At 41.0% G+C, this 18,020-nt stretch overlaps 1 protein-coding gene across 6 annotated transcripts in view; it reads right to left on the bottom strand.

Moving 5' to 3' along the window:
• EPHA6 (EPH receptor A6) overlaps positions 1 to 18,020 on the bottom strand; it is an 833,380-nt gene that overhangs the window by 30,642 nt on the left and 784,718 nt on the right. For all 6 annotated transcript variants that reach the window (XM_075594038.1, XM_075594040.1, XM_075594039.1 and 3 more), the window contains one exon: positions 14,428 to 14,637. In XM_075594038.1, coding sequence (XP_075450153.1) covers positions 14,428 to 14,637 — 210 coding nt within the window. The remainder of the gene's footprint in view (positions 1 to 14,427; positions 14,638 to 18,020) is intronic.

Below are 18,020 nucleotides of genomic sequence, written 5' to 3'. Positions count from 1 at the left end.
AGTGTCCCAATCTGCACTATCGGTGTTAAATTAATAACCACCATTGGCACCAGTAACCTTGAAAATGACCACTAAACAAAGGTTTCTTCAAAACGAGTTGTTTGTATTTTCCTCACTAGGATGCGAAATGTAGAGAGACATTGTTTGAATACTAAGGGTCAATGAACTAAAAGTTTTTTTTCAACTGTCCTATTACCTTTTAAGTTTTTGGTGGGCCTATTATTTTGCTAATTTCCTATAGAAATACACTTTTGGACATTTAGAGAATTATAGATCAACTAAACCTTACCCCAAGTTATAACAGCCGTGTTCGTATGCATTTCTAGTGTCCCCGGGATGTGTTTTTTTTTAAAGTTGCATTTATTCTGCTGCAAGGTTTTAATCAACTTTGTAATAAAATCTTACATATTATCTGCCTGGTCATTCAAATAAACCGATTTGTATAAAAAATGTTAGTCAAAATAAAACAAAAGGATGTGTAAACCTCCCTACCCGGCTTCCTAGGGAGGTTACATTGGTGTAGTGGTGTAATAGACATCCGCATTGATTTTCCTTGTCTCAGGGTGCTGTCTGAGGTCGGCTGGGCGATGGAAAAGATGCTAGCTTGGCAGTGTTGTACTTCGTTTCATCCATTCTCCTATCACTCTTAATATGGGTCTTCCCAGAGTGCCCACTCATCACTCATGGTAGGTGCATTTACTTGGACATTACTGACGATCATCTGGTGGACCGGGTCACCCTTCTTAGCAATATGCTTATTGTCCCTTTTACTGTGGGCCCATGCTGAGATCCTGACCTGTTCTATGCAACACTACTGTTGCTTTCCAACCCCCGTTTTGGAACTGCCGTTTCCTCAGTGGGAACTGAATACTGTTTGTGAGCATCCGTGGGTACGGCTGATTCTGAGACATCCTGGGGGAAATGCTGCTTGACCCACTGAGGCACGTCTGCATTCCCATTACTGGGACATGCTCTTCTCTTATTTGGCCATACTATTGGATCCTATCTGAAGGGGCACTGACCCTATCTCAGCGGTGCGCAAACTGGGGGGTGCGAGATTTTTTGGGGGGGGCGCGGGCAGTTGCAGAGGTCCCGCGCTCTCCCCCCAGGCATTTAAATTAAATGCCGGGGGACCGCGCGAGGCCTCTGCAACCTCCACTTACCGAAGTTCAGCCGGCTCCAGGGCACGTTACCATGGCAATGCGGCGTGACGTCACGGTTGCCACGGTAACGTGACACGACCCCGCGGCGTCATTTGTAAGTGGGGGGGGGGGGGGGGGCGCACCAAGGAGGAGAGCAGGCATGGGAGGCGCAGCAAAAAAAGTTTGTGCGCCCCAGCCCTATCTGAAACACAATAAAAGGGGGGCCTGATCTATACTATACTTTGGGGAACATCTATCCTACCCCATCTTTTATACCTTCTGTGACATAGCTCTCCTGTGTCACCACAGGGTGGAGCTTAACACATACTCTCACTATTAACCCCTAGTTTACTTTAGTAGCCAACACCAGGAAGGGGGTTGGGAGTGGTTATAGATGTATAAAAGAAATCAGCACATACAATATTTCCCTCATACCAGCAACTCCGCACCCAATGACTGCAACCCACAGTATATGTTTTGCTTTGATCTGGTTTCAGCCAACAAAGGAGAAACTTTAGTGAAAGGCACTCGGAAGCATTTCTAGTTATCATGGAAACACAACAAGAAAGATATTGATTTAGGCCTATTTTAAAAAAAAAAAACATACGTAATTATGTAACGGTGTAAAAACAAAAAGGTGAAATCTTCAGATTATAGGTATTGAAATAATCAGCCTTCATTGTCAACCTTAAGTGAATTCACCATTAAACTCTGAGAAGCTTCAGAAGAATCATATTATTTTAATTGGCTTTTTTTTTTTAAAGTATGGTCAGGTTCATAAAACAAATGTGCTCAATTTAAAATAACTGCTTTTGTCTAAGAGGGAAGATTTTCTGCTGAAACAATGGTGATAGATGTTTTCTCTGGAACACCTTGCTCTTCTTATGTGCTATGTTTTCAGAAAGGTGCACAGAAGGCATGCAGAAAGTGCGGCTTCCTAAATAACAGGCTACGTAGCTGTTCCTCCCACACAATGTTCTGAGTATTTACCCTCACTTGTCATTTATTCAGTTCTGCTCTCTGCTTGTGTCTTTTCATTATTTTCTTCTTCATCGGTGGACGTGTTTATTTTTTCAGCTGCACGTACTTAGTTTACAACAGAATATTTAAAGGAGAAGTCACTCTTACTGGTACTAAAACCCATTGTAAAGCAAACATATTGTACTACAGTCTGGGCCACCTAAGGGGGAGGGAGGGAGAGCTTGGCCTGGTGGTGGGATCAGGCTCCCAGTCCACTTAATCCCGTGAGCCCAGGTAGTGGCTGGAGTCCTTGTCCACGTTCATCCTGCTGGCGGGCCTGACTACAGTGCATATTTTCATGCCTCGACACTTTATGCACTATTAACTGAAACTGCTCTGAGAAAAAGAAACACATTTGGCTAAATTAACTCATTTGGTAAATACTTTAGCTTGCACAAAAAGCTGTTACGATTTGATGAAAAAGCAGCGTGAAGGTTCTGCTCATCTCTGATAATTGTCAAGATAATCATATTTAATGGAATAATAATAATTTTAAAAAAATGTAAAAAGGCGCAGTTTTAAAAAGGCTCAAATTCAAATGAAACTACACAACAGATTATGTGAAAATCCATTCTCCTTCAAAACTTGCAGAATTTCCCACAATGCTCCCACCAAAACTACAACGTTCCATGTTCACCTGTTTGCTAGTCCATAGTCCCACGTTTTTTAAAGTGCTGGGTGGTTTTTACCTATGTCTCTGTGATCCTAAGAAAGCATATGTTTCATGGGATCATGACAGGATACGTAGGTGTTTTGGTACCCACTTTGAAAATGCTGCTGCATAAAGCAATGCTCAGTATGACTGTACACATTCACAAGTTAGAATAAAATAATCCACAAATGATGGAGCTGCTAAATAAAAACTACTGCTGCTGATCAACTGTAACTACTGCCAATATTGTGTAACCTATTGCAAACACCAACAGAAGAAACACAGCACTCATTTGAATTATGTCTGTTGTCTAGGCGGAGATGGCATTTAGCGCTCCTTTGGATCATGTGATCATAACCTCATGCTGCCAAGAATGGCTAACCCTACATAATCAGCAGCACAAGGGCTAACCCTACATAATCTTCAACAACGTCATTATTGGACATATAAAGCCTTGTTAAATAAGGTCTAATGCGGACATTCAAGCCAGTGGCAGTTTTCGGCCAATCAGTGCAATCAAACCCGTCAGACGTTTATTGAATGAGGACATGTAACAGTAAGGGGGTTAATGTGTGTGGTGCTATGCTGTTGCAAGCATAGGTGGACTGCAGTGAGTGATGATTATCCCCAGTGGCATAGAAAGGCTGAGGGAACAACTGGCTGCTCATGCCTTGAAAAAGACTGCGTGAAGAAACTCTGCTGGACTATTGACGGCTGGTGCTTGATAGGAGTAAGACCTTAGACAGAGTGACAGAGTCCTGCTGTTACTATCATCTTCCAGCAGTAAATTGCTGGCAAAATTGCGGGGGCAACACAAAATCTTGCATATGGCAGGGAAGGTAAATTATGAGGTCCTTAGCCCAGATAGACAGAAAGGGTCACAGGTATTTAATGTGAACCTCATAAAACTATGGGTTGAGCAGGAAGCGTTCTTTAGCCATACAGTTGAATCTGCACAAGAATTTGGCCCTGCAGCCAGTTTAGTACATAACAAATAGCAGGTGTCAATGGGTAAGAGCCTTTATAACAAACAACTGCACCAGTTGAACAAGCAATTTGCAGCATTTCGGGATGTATTTACATAGATTCTTGAAAATACACAACTGATTGCACAAACTACTGTATTGTAACATACCCTAGTGTAAAGGTCAGAGTAAAGCCTAGGAGAATTCCTAAACACCTAAAATCCAGTGTAAAAGCTAAAACATATGCTAAAACTGGGGTGACGGAGGATTCCAGCAGTCAATGGTTTAGCCCAATACATCTTGTCCCCCCAAAAATGGCACAACACTATTTTGCTTCGATTTCTGCCAGCTTAATGCTGTGTCTAAATTATGCCTTTTAAATGCCTCACATTGATGAGTTGGTAGATCTTGGAAAGAGCAACATTTATCTGTACAATAGATTTGCCGAAGGGATACTTGCAAATTACAATATCGCAAGACTTGAGAGGAAATAAAAATGCATTTGATACAGCTCAATGGCTATTTCAGTTCATGAAGATGTCCTGTGGGCTACACAGTGCTCCTGTGACATTCCAAAGGCTGATTGACAAAGTGTTACAGAGACATAGAGTATGGTGCCGCTAACCTATATTTTCATTTATAGTACCGATTGGGTAAGTCATCTAGTTAAATTGACAGCAATCTTGGGGACCCTAAGAAAGGCAGGACTGACAGAAACCCCTCAAAGTGTAAGATTATATGCTGGGGAACTGTGCACAGACTGATGAGGTTTAGCTAGACTAACCACAGCCAAATAATGCCATCTCAGCTGTACATAGGTTTCTTGTTTGAGTCAAGGGATATGGAAATGCATTATAGTTTTGTAGCCTATCAACTAGCAGTCCAATTGCTACAGCTCCTGCGGCCGTTATTCAAACAAATCACGGCACCGATTTCGTGTGCCCTGCTGTACTCCACGCAGCGTGAACGCGGCCAATCGCCCCAGGCACCCGCGCTTATCGCGATTGCTTTGTTGAATTTCATGGATTCTGTTTCTTTGGGTGCAATGAAATGAATGAATTGCAATGTGTACACTACTGTGCTACTGTGTCAATTTAAGGTGTTTTAAAAACCAGAACACTAAAATGCCATTTTCTGCACTTGCCGCACTCGCGACTTAAGGCGGTACGGTTGGAAGACATTCCTCATCATGACATCGGTATTCCGATGTACACAACGGGTGAAGTAGTTGAATAACGGCCGCTGCAGCTGTAAGTGTAGGCAAAACAGTTAGGTATAAAACTGTATACCATGAAACACTTTCAACAACTTCTAATTACGATGTTTACATATACATCGACTACAACAATATGTAGTGCCTCTAGGTGCTTAAAGATGAGAAGAGACTGACAATGAAATAGACTTCCACCTCAAACTGTGCTTTACCACTAACTTCCCTTACGAATAATGCATTCATTACTGGCCTTACCACTATCTCCAGCAAGTACTGTAACTTCAATAACATATTCCTACTGCATTCTCTTCAGTACGTCAACATTAGTTTTACATACAGCATATGTAGTCAAAGGTCAACATTGCTAAGACAACTTAAAGGAAAAAAACAAGCGTCAGCTTGACAAGTAGCTATTATGCCATTTGTAAAAAGTTAAGTAAGCTTTCAACAACCACTTTTTACTAATTTCTTAACATGTGAATCAACTTGCGTTTATCATTTAGGGTAAATATTAAATTTGTGGTGCTCAGAAAAACATTTAAATGCAAAAAGAAACATCACTAAAGTTCTGAAAACAAAACACTGTTTTACACCTCAAGTACGTCTTTACCGCTGCTTATTAAAAATGTAGTTCTACATACTGAACATACTCTTAAAGCAGAAAGGGAAATGTAGCATTCAAGAATGCAGTAATGTGTCATGAAGTAGAATTCAAACCGAAGACACCAACTCAACATGGAATCTTCTTCATGTTAACAGTTAAGCAAACTAGACTTGATTACTTAATTTGTTTTGTCTACTTTCACAAGATTTCTCAGAGTTTTAATGTATTAAAATATTTTTTTTTGTGCTGTAAATTAAAAGAGCAAACTCAACAAACCACTGTGGGGCAGTCAAAGACTGGAAATTCATATCCATTTGGAGCTCACTCAATGCCAATGTATACCATTATTTTAAAGATAATTGATATCAAACTAGTGCTCTTTCTTCTTTTTAAACAACATTAGGTTGTGTTTATACATTACATATAAACAGGTAGCATCCTAACACTTCAATGACCCACTGTACCAAATGTAACATTCTAAAGTACAATATGACAATTTCATAGGGCAAAGATGAAGTTTGAAAGAGAGCATTATAGTCCGATATCCCTAATACAGATCTCTTTTTACTCTTCATTCCTACAAGTACATTCAAGCTACATACACGTAGCCGCCAATATTAGTATTCAGTTGTTCTACTAGCTTTGATTATTCATACAGATAAAAGATTGTATACAGTAGTTTGACTTTGTTACCCAAGAAGGATGCGCAACAAAATGACTGAAGAACAATAGCATTGCAAGAAATGGTTAAAGTGGAATGATGAATGTACATAAATGATGCGATGTTCATAAAAACGAGTAAAAATGGTAGAGATAGTTTCTGAATCGCATGCCTGGATATATTTAAGCAAGAAGGACCTGTTCTTGTGAGTAATTATGTGTTATGTAACAGTCAAACACAAATATTGCTTCCTGGGAAGTGAACTGTTCATACAGTTTGGCATCATATATATGTATAAACTCTACAAAGATCAACATTAATTGAATGGAACAAGACGTTTGAAGACTATGCCTCAAAGGATGGGAACCTTTTGAATGAAATCAAGAGAGAATCAAGATGGGATAGAGTGCATTAGAAGGAAATAAGACAATCTTTCAAGGGGACCTTCGACTTTGCCTTAAAAGGAAAGTGTTCGACCAGTGTATCTTGCCTGTGCTCACGTATAGATATGAAATCTGAACCCAAAAATAATTCAGTAGCTTCCAAAAACTCAAAGAAGTGTGGATAGATGTACACTGGATATTACCCTTAGAGATCAGGAAAATAATAAATGGACTTGAAAGCAAATAAAAGTCTATCATCATCACAAGCAGGCCCACCCCTAGGGAATGTGTTGCCCTTAGGCAAGCACTATTAAAGCCACCCCCCCCCAAAAAAAATCCAAAAACCCCCAATAAACCACCCGCCCCCCAAATGATTTCCTCGCCCTAGGTAACTAACTGCATTAATTTTGGATCACGTGGACCCCCTGATTCCTGAGATACATACCTCCCTAAAAAGTGCAGGTATGTCCTGCTCAGTTACCGGTCACACGGGCCAATAGGAAGCTGCAACACAAGGGATGATGTCACGGCTTTCTATTGGCCCATTTAAACTTCTTAGCTATGCAAACAATATATTATTTGATAACATCCTCTCTCTCACCCCCACCCTCCTCTCTCACCAAACCCTCCTCTTCGTCTCACCCCTTCATCCTCTTACCTCCACCCTCATCATGTGTGTGTGTGTGTGTGTGTGTGTTTGTGTGTGTGTGTATGTATGTACATGGGCGTCCGCAGACATTTTTTCAGGGGGGGGCATAATTTTAACGGACAGTGCCCGGCGTAAAAGTGGTGGTGAGTGCACTGTGGCGAGCAAGCCCGACCAGCATAAGGGGGGTTCTCCCCCCCGAGAAAATTTTGAAAAAAAAGAAAAAATATCTTTTAGCGCGCAACTTTTACTTAACTGTTCTCTTATTGTGATACAGAATAAAACATTACAATGCAACCTGATTATTTTGATATTTTCAACAAAAGACATGTGTCTGCCTGGCAGGGTGGGTGAGTGGGTGAATGACAATAGAATGACAGTGGGTGAGTGGGTGAATAACAGTGGGTGGGTGAATGGCGTTGGGTCGGTGGGTGAATGACGGTTGAATGACGGTGGGTTGGTGGGATAATGACGGTTGGTGGGTGGATGAATGATGGTGGGTGGGTGGGTGAATGACAGTGAGTGAGTGGGTGGATGGGTGAATGACAGTGAGTGAATGACAGTTGAATGTTGAATGTGGGTGGGTGAATGATGGTGGGTGGGTGAATGACGGTAGGAGAGAGTGACTGGGTGGGTTGGTGACAGTGACTGGGTGGGTGGGAGACAATGACTGGGTGGGTGGGAGACAGTTACTGGGTGGGTGGGAGACAGTGGGTGGGTGGGAGACAGTGACTGGGTGACTGAGTGAGTGAGAGTGACTGGGTGGGACAGTGACTTGACAGTGACTGGGTGGGTGACAGTGACTTGGTGAGTGACAGTCAGTGACTGGGTGGGTGACAGTGACAGTGGGTGATGGTGACAGTGGGTAATGGTGACAGTGGGTAACGGTGACAGTGGGTGACAGTGGGTGATGGTGACAGTGACAGTGGGTGACAGTGACAGTGGGTGACAGTGACTGGGTGGGGTGACTTACCTTGACCGGGTGGGTGCAGCTTGTCGCCGGACGCTTCCCCCTCCTGCCCCCGATATCCTCTTCTGCCCCCGATATCCCCGCGGCAGCTGCCAGGGAAGGGAGGTGGGCTTGGGGAGGGGGCGTGGGAGGAGGGCTCGGGGGAGGGGCACGGGAGGTGGGCTCGGGGGGGCAAGGCCACGGGAGGTGGGCCGGTGGGCGCGTGGGAGGTGGGTGCGCGGGAAGCTGGCCAAGGGGGGGAAGCGGGCCGCAGAGGAGCTGGTACTTCCCCCTCCATCCCACGTTGGGAGCGGGAGGGGGAGCAGGCCGCAGAGGAGCTTGGCTTGTACTTCCCCCTCCGTCCCACTTTGGGAGCGGGGAGAAGCGGGCCCTGCTTGCCCTGCACATGCGCGTCGGGACAGCGGGGAATCGGCGCCATTTTTTTAAACTTTTTTTAAATTTTTTTATTTAATTAACTGGTGCCCGGCCGCGCGGGGGCCCGGCCTGACCCACGGGTCCCGGGACGCAGTACCCTTTGTCCCCCCTGTACCCTCCCTGTTGGCGGCCCTGGATCCGGTGCCCCCCTTTGCGGACGCCCATGTGTATGTATGTATGTATGTATGTATGTATGTATATATATATATATATATATATATATATATATATATATATATATATACAGTGTTCGACAAACCTATACATTTGCTCGCCCCGGGCGAGTGGATTTAACATCGTGGCGAGCTCCTATTGGCCCAAGCAGCACACGTTTGGTACTAGGTGGCGAGTAGATTTTTTTGTGTGGCGAGTAGATTTTTTGGTGATTTGTCGAGCACTGTATATATATATATATATATATATATATATATATATATATATATATATATATATATATATATATATATATATATATATATATATATTAAATACAGTTGTGTGAAAAAGAAAGTACACTCTCTTTGAATTCTATGGTTTTACATATCAGGACATAATAACAATCCTTAGCAGGTCTTAAAATTAAGTAAATACAACCTCAGATAAACAAAAACACATGATATATTACACCGTGTCATGATTTATTTAACAAAAATAAAGCCAAAATGGAGAAGCTATGTGTGAAAAACTAAGTATACCTAATGATTCAATAGCTTGTAGAACCACCTTTAGCAGCAATAACTTGAAGTAATCGTTTTCTGTATGACTTTAGCAGTGTCTCACATCGTTGTGGAGGAATTTTGGCGCACTCTTCTTTACAACATTGATTCAGTTCATTGAGGTTTGTGGGCATTTGTTTATGCACAGCTATCTTAACGTCCAGCCACAGCATTTCAATCGGGTTGAGATCTGGACTTTGACTGGGCCATTGCAACACTTTGATTCTTTTCTTTTTCAGCCATTTTGTTGTAGATTTGCTGGTGTGCTTGGGATCATTGTGCTGTTGCATGACCCAATTTTGGCCAAGCTTTAGCTGTCGGACAGATAGCCCCACATTGACTCTAAAATACTTTAGTATACAGAGGAGTTCATGGTCGACTCAATGACTGCAAGGCTCCCAGGTCCTGTGCCTGCAAAACAAGCCCAAATCATCACCCCTCCACACCGTGCTTGACAGTTGGTATGAGGTGTTTGTGCTGATATGCTGTGTTTGGTTTTCGCCAAACGTGGCGCTGTGCATTATGGCTAAACATCTCCACTTTGGTCTCGTCTGTCCAAAGGCCATTGTTCCAGAAGTTTTGTGGTTTGTTCAGATGCAACTTTGCAAACCTAAGCCTTGCTGCCATATTATTTTTAGAGAGAAATAATCGTCGTGGTGCGAAACGCGTAGAGGTGCCAAACGCGTAGAGGTCACGACAGGTCATCCTGTCATCACGGAGCCTGCCTGTGGCACAAGTGGTGTTTTTGCAACTTCTGCGGTGCCGCGATCCGGATCCTATGCGGTCATCCGTGGACCCCCACTTCTGCACCAGTGTGAGTGTTCGTTTCCCCCTGTCAGCGGTATGATAGTCCTCTCTGGCGGTTTCAACTTGAATCACCTTGGATTGTCGCTATTTTCTTTGGTTTTCCCTTCTTTTACATTGTATATACATTTTTTAGTGTACTGTGTGTGTTTTACTGTTTAGGGTTTCGATTTTTCAGAGTCCATATGTATGGTCACTGTATCTGGGCAGTTTAACTCCTTTAGCTGAGGAGGGGTTGGATCCTCTCAGTTTTATATGTGTATTTTTATTAATAAATAACATTATCTAATCCCTGGTGCGCATCTGTGCATTTTTTCTTTTTCTGTACTTGAAAACAATTCTTCTTTATGCTATTACCACTGAAACACGTAACATAGCCAATATAGTTTGGAAAATTGCACACAAGCAGGTGAATTCTGTGTTGTAAATAACCGTTTTGCACATAAGATCTTCTCATTAGATGATTACAAAATTACAGCGTTGTGAAAGTAGTTCACTTACTGTATACTGTACATTCTTTGTTTTGCTGTGATATTTTTATGTCCAAAATTAATAAACTTTAATTTGTTGCTAACCATGTGTACTGTACTCTCGCACGGTCAGCATCAAATGTGTTTTCATCATGAATATAAAATACATGACACCCATTTCTTTAGTACTTACGGCATTAGCTGAACCCAAACAGAACAGCAGCTGTTTCGTAGCACAATTCTTTTTCAACAATTTTCTTTCTTAATATACAGAAAGTATCTTATAAAGACATCACGTGCAATATCTTAGACAGTAACACTCTCTGTAACAAGCTTTCTATTTTGAACACACCATTCTTTCTTACGCCAGGACACCAGCCTGTGTGTTAGCAGAGATTTGTAACGCACTGTACTTTTATGTGGTGCCTGTTGCTTATTACTAATGTGATATTTTCTGCTGCTTCCTTCCTTGTTCTCACTTAAGAATATGTTGTGTGTTATGCTACTCAGTAGAGGGTCAATTAAACTAGCAACTGAAACAGTTTCAAGCAAAACTCTACGTTTGAAAATCTTTCTATACAAATCTGAAACAGCTGATTCCATAAGATTTAGCAACCAAAATACATTCTGCAAATTATACTCAAAATCACAGTTTCTGTCCATTTCGTGTGATGATAATTAGAAAGCCGTAAAGGATTAAAGGGTACACTACTGTACTTCAATGGGGATGGTTTATTCCACCCATAGGATCAGGTACTGTACTAGTCTTTTAGATTTTTCTTTACCGGTTTAACTTCTTATTTTTCCATTTCATTTTGGTTTATCTTGTTACTTGTAGCCTCACACATGTAACTGGAAACTTGCACGTGTTGCTATGATATTTTCCTCTTGCACACATTTTCAAACACTTTCTTACATCTGCTCACTATACATCTTTGCCAAAGGAAATCTCTGACAATCTTTTCAACAGCCCATGGCACATTTTCTCACTTACATGGATTCACCGGTTCAATTAATTCCCGATGTTCAATCGCTCTCTAAAACAGGGGTGACCAACTCCAGTCCTCAAGGGCCACCGGTCAGGTTTGAAGGATATCCCTGCTCAGTCAAAGACTGAACCACTGATTGAGCCACCTGTGCTGAAGCAGGGACTGATTGAGCCACCTGGGCTGAAGCAGGGATATCATTCAAACTTGACCTGTTGGTGGCACACATTTACAATATTTGCAGGCAGTGGCAGCAACATAGAAAACAACACATTGCCGTCCCCTATGGCAGTGAAGAGGCTGAGTGTTAAATCTCATTGTCACTTGAACAATCTCCTTTTCACTTACTCATTCACCCCCTTCATTTACTAATTCAATTCACACACTTACTCTAACACACTTTCATTTACATACCACTGGCCCACTTTACTAAATCCACTGCCACTTTCCCCTTTTTGTGGATGCCCATAGCTGGGATTCTGTATTTATTTAAATATTTACTTATGGGGACATAAGTAACATGTAAATTAAGTTAGGTGGTGCACCCAAGAGCAAGAATGAGTTCAAAAAACAAAGAAAATACAGCACCAAAAGACGGATACTGTTGAGGCTCAACGAAGGGGCGCTCAATAGGTGAAATACTTGACTGATAATGGTTTATTATGCGGTCAAATAATCAAAAAGGTGAACAAACACTAAAATCAATTAAAATATACGTAATGCTTCTGAATGAGATCGGTGTTAATGTTTAAACTAATATACTTGAACAAGTGTGAGGGAGACCGGTGTTGTCTATGTCCATAAATGTCAGAATAAATACGCGCCCATATTACAATTAACAACCTTGATCATTGAATAATGATCACAGCAATCCCTTAGCACAAAACGAGAGGTTTAGAGAAACCCCTCCCAGGTGCAGGGATGACTGTCCAGCTGGGAATAAATAATAATGTCCCGATGGTGGAACATAGTGGAGAAAAACACAAATAAATCACCCAACAAGGAGAGGCAAAATTAACACATGACAAAAGTGTTTAACATACTAATCATGATATGTCTGAGCCATAGGATACACAAATAGATAGACTGGTTATGATCTGCACCAAAATTGACCCAAGCATAAATGATGGAATATCACAGATGAATATAGCTGCTAGTAATCCCGTATGTACACACAATTGCTTCATGGATCAAGACAGAGAATGAATGAATCTATGTCCAGCGAGGAGATGTATAATATCCACTAGATGCTATTAGCAAAAATGTCTCTAGCATACTTGCTATCTCCAGACAGCTATTGCCACACCACATGTCGGTGAAAAGAAAAGCACCTCATAGTGCAGACTGTGGTCTGAGGACTTCAAACATGCTGCAAACGGATGGATAGATAGACAGGAACCTATTTATTTAGCCACATAATCACAAAGCGCTTCATTTTATTTTTGTTTTCTGAAGTTACTGCACAATACTTCGCTGCTTTGCGCGCAGCACGATCGATACGAACATTGTTCTCTTTTTTGTTGATTTACACCTGCACATAATGTATTCCTCTAATCTCTTCTTCGGGTTCTATACCCCATATCTAAAGCGATGATAAAAAAAGACATTCATAGTGTCCTGTCAAATTTCAGGAAAATTCCATTCAAAAAATGAATTAACCCTGACTGAATTAGCAAATGCCCATAAACACGTGAAAAAACAGTGCTGCTCTGTAGCACAAAATAGTTAAATAATATGAATGAGTGATCAAATGAGTGAGCTATCAAATGAATATGTGAATTAAGTAGTGAATAAATCAGTGGCAATAATTATATATGAATTATGCTAATTAATAAGTTCATGTAAGGGGCTGTTTAAACAGTGCCGCATTTTTTAAATATGGCTGTCTGCTACATCATTGTTTTTAACCTAATCAATAACAAGAGTGTTGCTATGACACAAGAGCAGGACTTGCAGAAGCTCAGCACACACAACAATCCAGGATAGAAGTACTAGAAAATCTATTTTTTTGTGTGGGGGTAAAATTGCTGTTGCAGATCCCTCTGGCATTAAAAGGGTTAACAAAGAATATTTGTATTTACTGCTAGATGTTCCAAGCACTATATATATTTACATATATAACAAGAAGAGAAAGGTGCTGCTAACAGACAACTAACATCTACCACCAAAACAAAACCAGTATTAAATCTAGAAGAGTAGAGCATAAAAATAACAATAATGCCACCAGTGGTGCTGTTGGGTAATAAATGTAAAACAAACATCTCCTTGATTATCCTCACTCTGCCACTTCAGATCGGATCATGGAGTCCAGTCCATGCCTCTGAGAAAGTCGCGTTGTTGGAAACGCATCAACAGCATAAGTATCTTTTTACAGCCTTGTCACTTTTGAGACTGCTCTCATTCGTTGTTCATCTTTTGCTCATGACTTGTTCTATCACTGGGTATTAATGTACTATATTTGTAAATGAGATAATAGGGATAGTATCAGCAGCACACTTTAGTAACTTTTTGGGCCGGTCGGTCAGGGCAATTTTTCCACCAGTCATTTTTGATTAGATTTTTTTTTATGAGACATATCGTATTTATTGTGCAATGTATTTTTGTGGTGTAATATTATAGGAGATGTGTGTGTTTCAAAGATGTCTTTTTAATGTATACATTTAATTTTTTGTAATTCTATTTGGTATCCCAGAGTGCTTAAAGTTTGGGATTTTGTTATTTTCTTGTTTGTGTGACATAATTTACACGTTTGTATTTACAGACATACATACATATACTTACGGTGGTTGTATAAGCAGATTCGGGGTCATCTTCTAACACTCGCGAAAGTCCAAAGTCAGAAACTTTACACACCAGGTTACTGTTGACCAGGATATTCCGGGCAGCAAGGTCACGATGTACATAACCCATATCTGAGAGGTAATTCATCCCTGAAGCAATTCCCCGTAGCATACCCACCAGCTGAATGACCGTGAAATGACCATCGTGTTTCTGCAAAAGACGAAACAATAGTATGGTAGTTTGCTATTATTACATTGTCTCATCATCATTATTATTGAAGAGCACAGCTTTAACACAGCTTTTTTTAATTTCCTAATACAATTATAGGGGGAAAAAACACCTTACACTAACATTTCTATCACATTCACTTTTATCATAAATGCAAATACTTAGTGATAAAACAAAAAAAAATATTTCTCCTTGGAAAGTTAATAGTTGACAGAACAAAACTAACCGAAGGAGTCTTATAATGTAACATGTTGTCAAATAATCATTCAAAATGAAACTATTCTGAAAACCTACAGTACAAGACAGTTACATTAAAAGCCCATTATGTTACATTAAAATGCTTATCCTCAGTCAGTAGGAGAAATATATGGTAAAGATGCCTAAAATAGATTTGTGCATGGCATGGCATTCATCAATATGTTTTTGGGAACTTTCTGCATAAAACTACAGAAGAGGTATGCACAATAATAGGGATATATAGAACTGCAGTATGCACAATAATAGGAATACAGGCATACCCCGGTTTAAGGACACTCACTTTAAGTACACTCGCGAGTAAGTACATCTTGCTCAATAGGCAAATGGCAGCTCACGTATGCGCCTTTCAGCACATCCTGAACAGCAATACCGGCTCCCTACCTGTACCGCAGCTGTGCGCAAGCGGGGAGACTATAGAACCTGTTACACATGCGTTATTTACATCAGTTATGCACGTATATGATGATTGCCGTACAGTACATGCATCGATAAGTGGGGAAAAGGTAGTGCTTCACTTTAAGTACATTTTCGCTTTACAAACATGCTCCAGTCCCATTGCGTACGTTAATGCGGGGTATGCCTGTATATAGAACTGCAGTATGCACAATAATAGGAATATATAGAACTGCAGTATGCACAATAATAGGAATATATAGAACTGCAGTATGCACAATAATAGGGATATATAGAACTGCAGTATGCACAATAATAGGAATATATAAAACTGCAGTATGCACAATAATAGGAATATAAAGAACTACAGTATGCACAATAATAGGAATATATAGAACTGCAGTATGCACAATAATAGGGATATAGAACTGCAGTATGCACAATAATAGGGATATATAGAACTGCAGTATGCACAATAATAGGGATATAGAACTGCAGTATGCACAATAATAGGGATATATAGAACTGCAGTATGCACAATAATAGGGATATATAGAACTGCAGTATGCACAATAATAGGGATATATAGAACTGCAGTATGCACAATAAAAATATTTATCAACTTCCCCTGGAATAAAAATTTCCAAAAAAAACCCCCAGCACCACTTTGCTAAAAAGAAATCCTATTAAATGCCAATCAGATTTTCCTTAGTAAAATTGGAGTTGCTTTTTTGCACAAATATTCATCAGTTCTTCAGTTCTGTGAGACATTGACATGTAAGACTCACATTGCACCCATGTTGTTAAACTGGAAACACAACCCCCAGAGATACATTTGGAGTTAAGACCATGTAAGGCACTTCATCCAATGGTTATCTGCTAATGTCTTATCAGGATTAAATTGTACTAGACTTCCCAACACAAAAGGTGTCCCTATTAGTGTGAATAAATAGTATTGGTGCAAATGTACTATATGAACATGCAGGAAATAAAGCTATGTAGGAGTTCTACAATCTGAGGCTTCTTTCGCAATGTACTGTAGCCGCTATGTTCAACAACTGAATGGTTTGATCAATAAAAATAGGTCAATGTAACTCAGATGGGTTTAAAATGTTATGGTAACTATAGTGCAAAAATGAGTAAGTACTGTACATCAATAGCAGGTAATATCTTTTTCATTTGAACGAACAGAATATATTTTAAAGACATGCTTTTGAGAACAATGCTATCTTCCTCAAGTCAAGCAGTACTGGTCTGTAAATTTATTTTATCAAGTACAAATACATGAAGATAGTGCTGATAAGATCAGGAGGATGGAGATGATATCAGGGAACCAAGAGAGATGCTATGAAACAGATAATAGAATAAAAACAGTCTTTGTGGGCCAAATGGTCCGGACTGTGTACTTTTTTAGATGTCAAATATATTTTATCCCAGATGATATACTGTGTTGTAAAGTCTCAATAACACAGTTCAGATGCACACATTGTGACATTCTGAATAATTAGAAAGCCTAAGATTAACCCATTCTTTCTATGAAGCCTGATTGTTTTACAAGTCCAGGAAATGCTTGTTAATGCTAATTAGTGTGTTTCCCTTTTTCATTTAAGGCAATTCACAATTTTCTCCTCCCCTCTCCAGTATACTTTTAAAATAAGCGGTTAAGAGAGTGATGAAGCACTCTCTTCATACACCTGTCCTCTTATTGTAGCAGGGTCCCCCTTACCTGCCCACAGGAGGGAGAGCTGTCTCTGCATTGCCCATGCATTGCTCTGTCGGATCAGGAGAAGTTGCGGTTGCCATTTTGGGAATCAGGAACTATAATTCCAAGAAGCCTCAGGCGAGGTTTGCAGTGGCTATCTTGGAATGGATCTGCATGTGAGGTAGAGGAACTACGAGTCGCAGAATCCTCGGTGGGGGAGGGGCTAGAACACATGGGCTGTCCCAGCCAATGGGATTTGATGCAGCCCTTGTGAAGCAGGATATCCTCTGCGGAAATCAAGAGGACTTTGTTCAGTCTTGCAGGAGCCAGCAGAGAGAAAGGATGCGTCCAGGGAGCCAGTAAGCCCCTGGACTTGGCCAGAACTCTGCCCCAATTGCCCCAGTTAGGCCCCGATCCCTGCAAAGAGTGGAGTGTTGTATGGAAGGCCCTATTTAGGGACCCTCTCATTAGAACCCCAGCTGTACTACCACGCTGGTGGACGGACGTCCACCCGGCAGACTGCGGCCAGGCTGTGCCTGGCAGCAGAGAGCTGGACCCCTCCAGCTGAAGACTTCACTGTGGGTCGTGCCTGGGTAAGGGGTCAGGGGATTTATGTTAGAGGCCCCGATGTGCGGGAACTGATCCAGCATCTTCCTATCAGCATTCCCTGGTCAGGCCTGTGACCAGGAAGGTACCCACTGTGCACCATCACTCCACAGGGGGTAGCACTACCTCATATTTGGGTGGGAATTGTTCTGCGGACACCGGGTGTTTAGGTGCCCTGGGCACCCACAGTACTTTGGGGACACCATTCAGTGTTTGGGGTCACTGCCTTATATTGTTGAGGCCTAGTAGTGTGTTATTGTATTGTGTTATGTGCTGAGTGAAGGTGAAAAACGGCGCTAACTCTATTAGTGTTTCACTAAAATCTATACAGTGAGTGGTTATTGCAAATCTATTGATTTAACAGTAATAAAAACGTGCTTAAATAACGTGCAAGTGATATTTTAAA

The sequence above is a fragment of the Ascaphus truei genome, chromosome 3 (genome assembly GCF_040206685.1).
Source record: "Ascaphus truei isolate aAscTru1 chromosome 3, aAscTru1.hap1, whole genome shotgun sequence".
NCBI lineage: Eukaryota > Metazoa > Chordata > Amphibia > Anura > Ascaphidae > Ascaphus > Ascaphus truei.
This window is presented reverse-complemented; position numbering and strand designations above follow the sequence as displayed.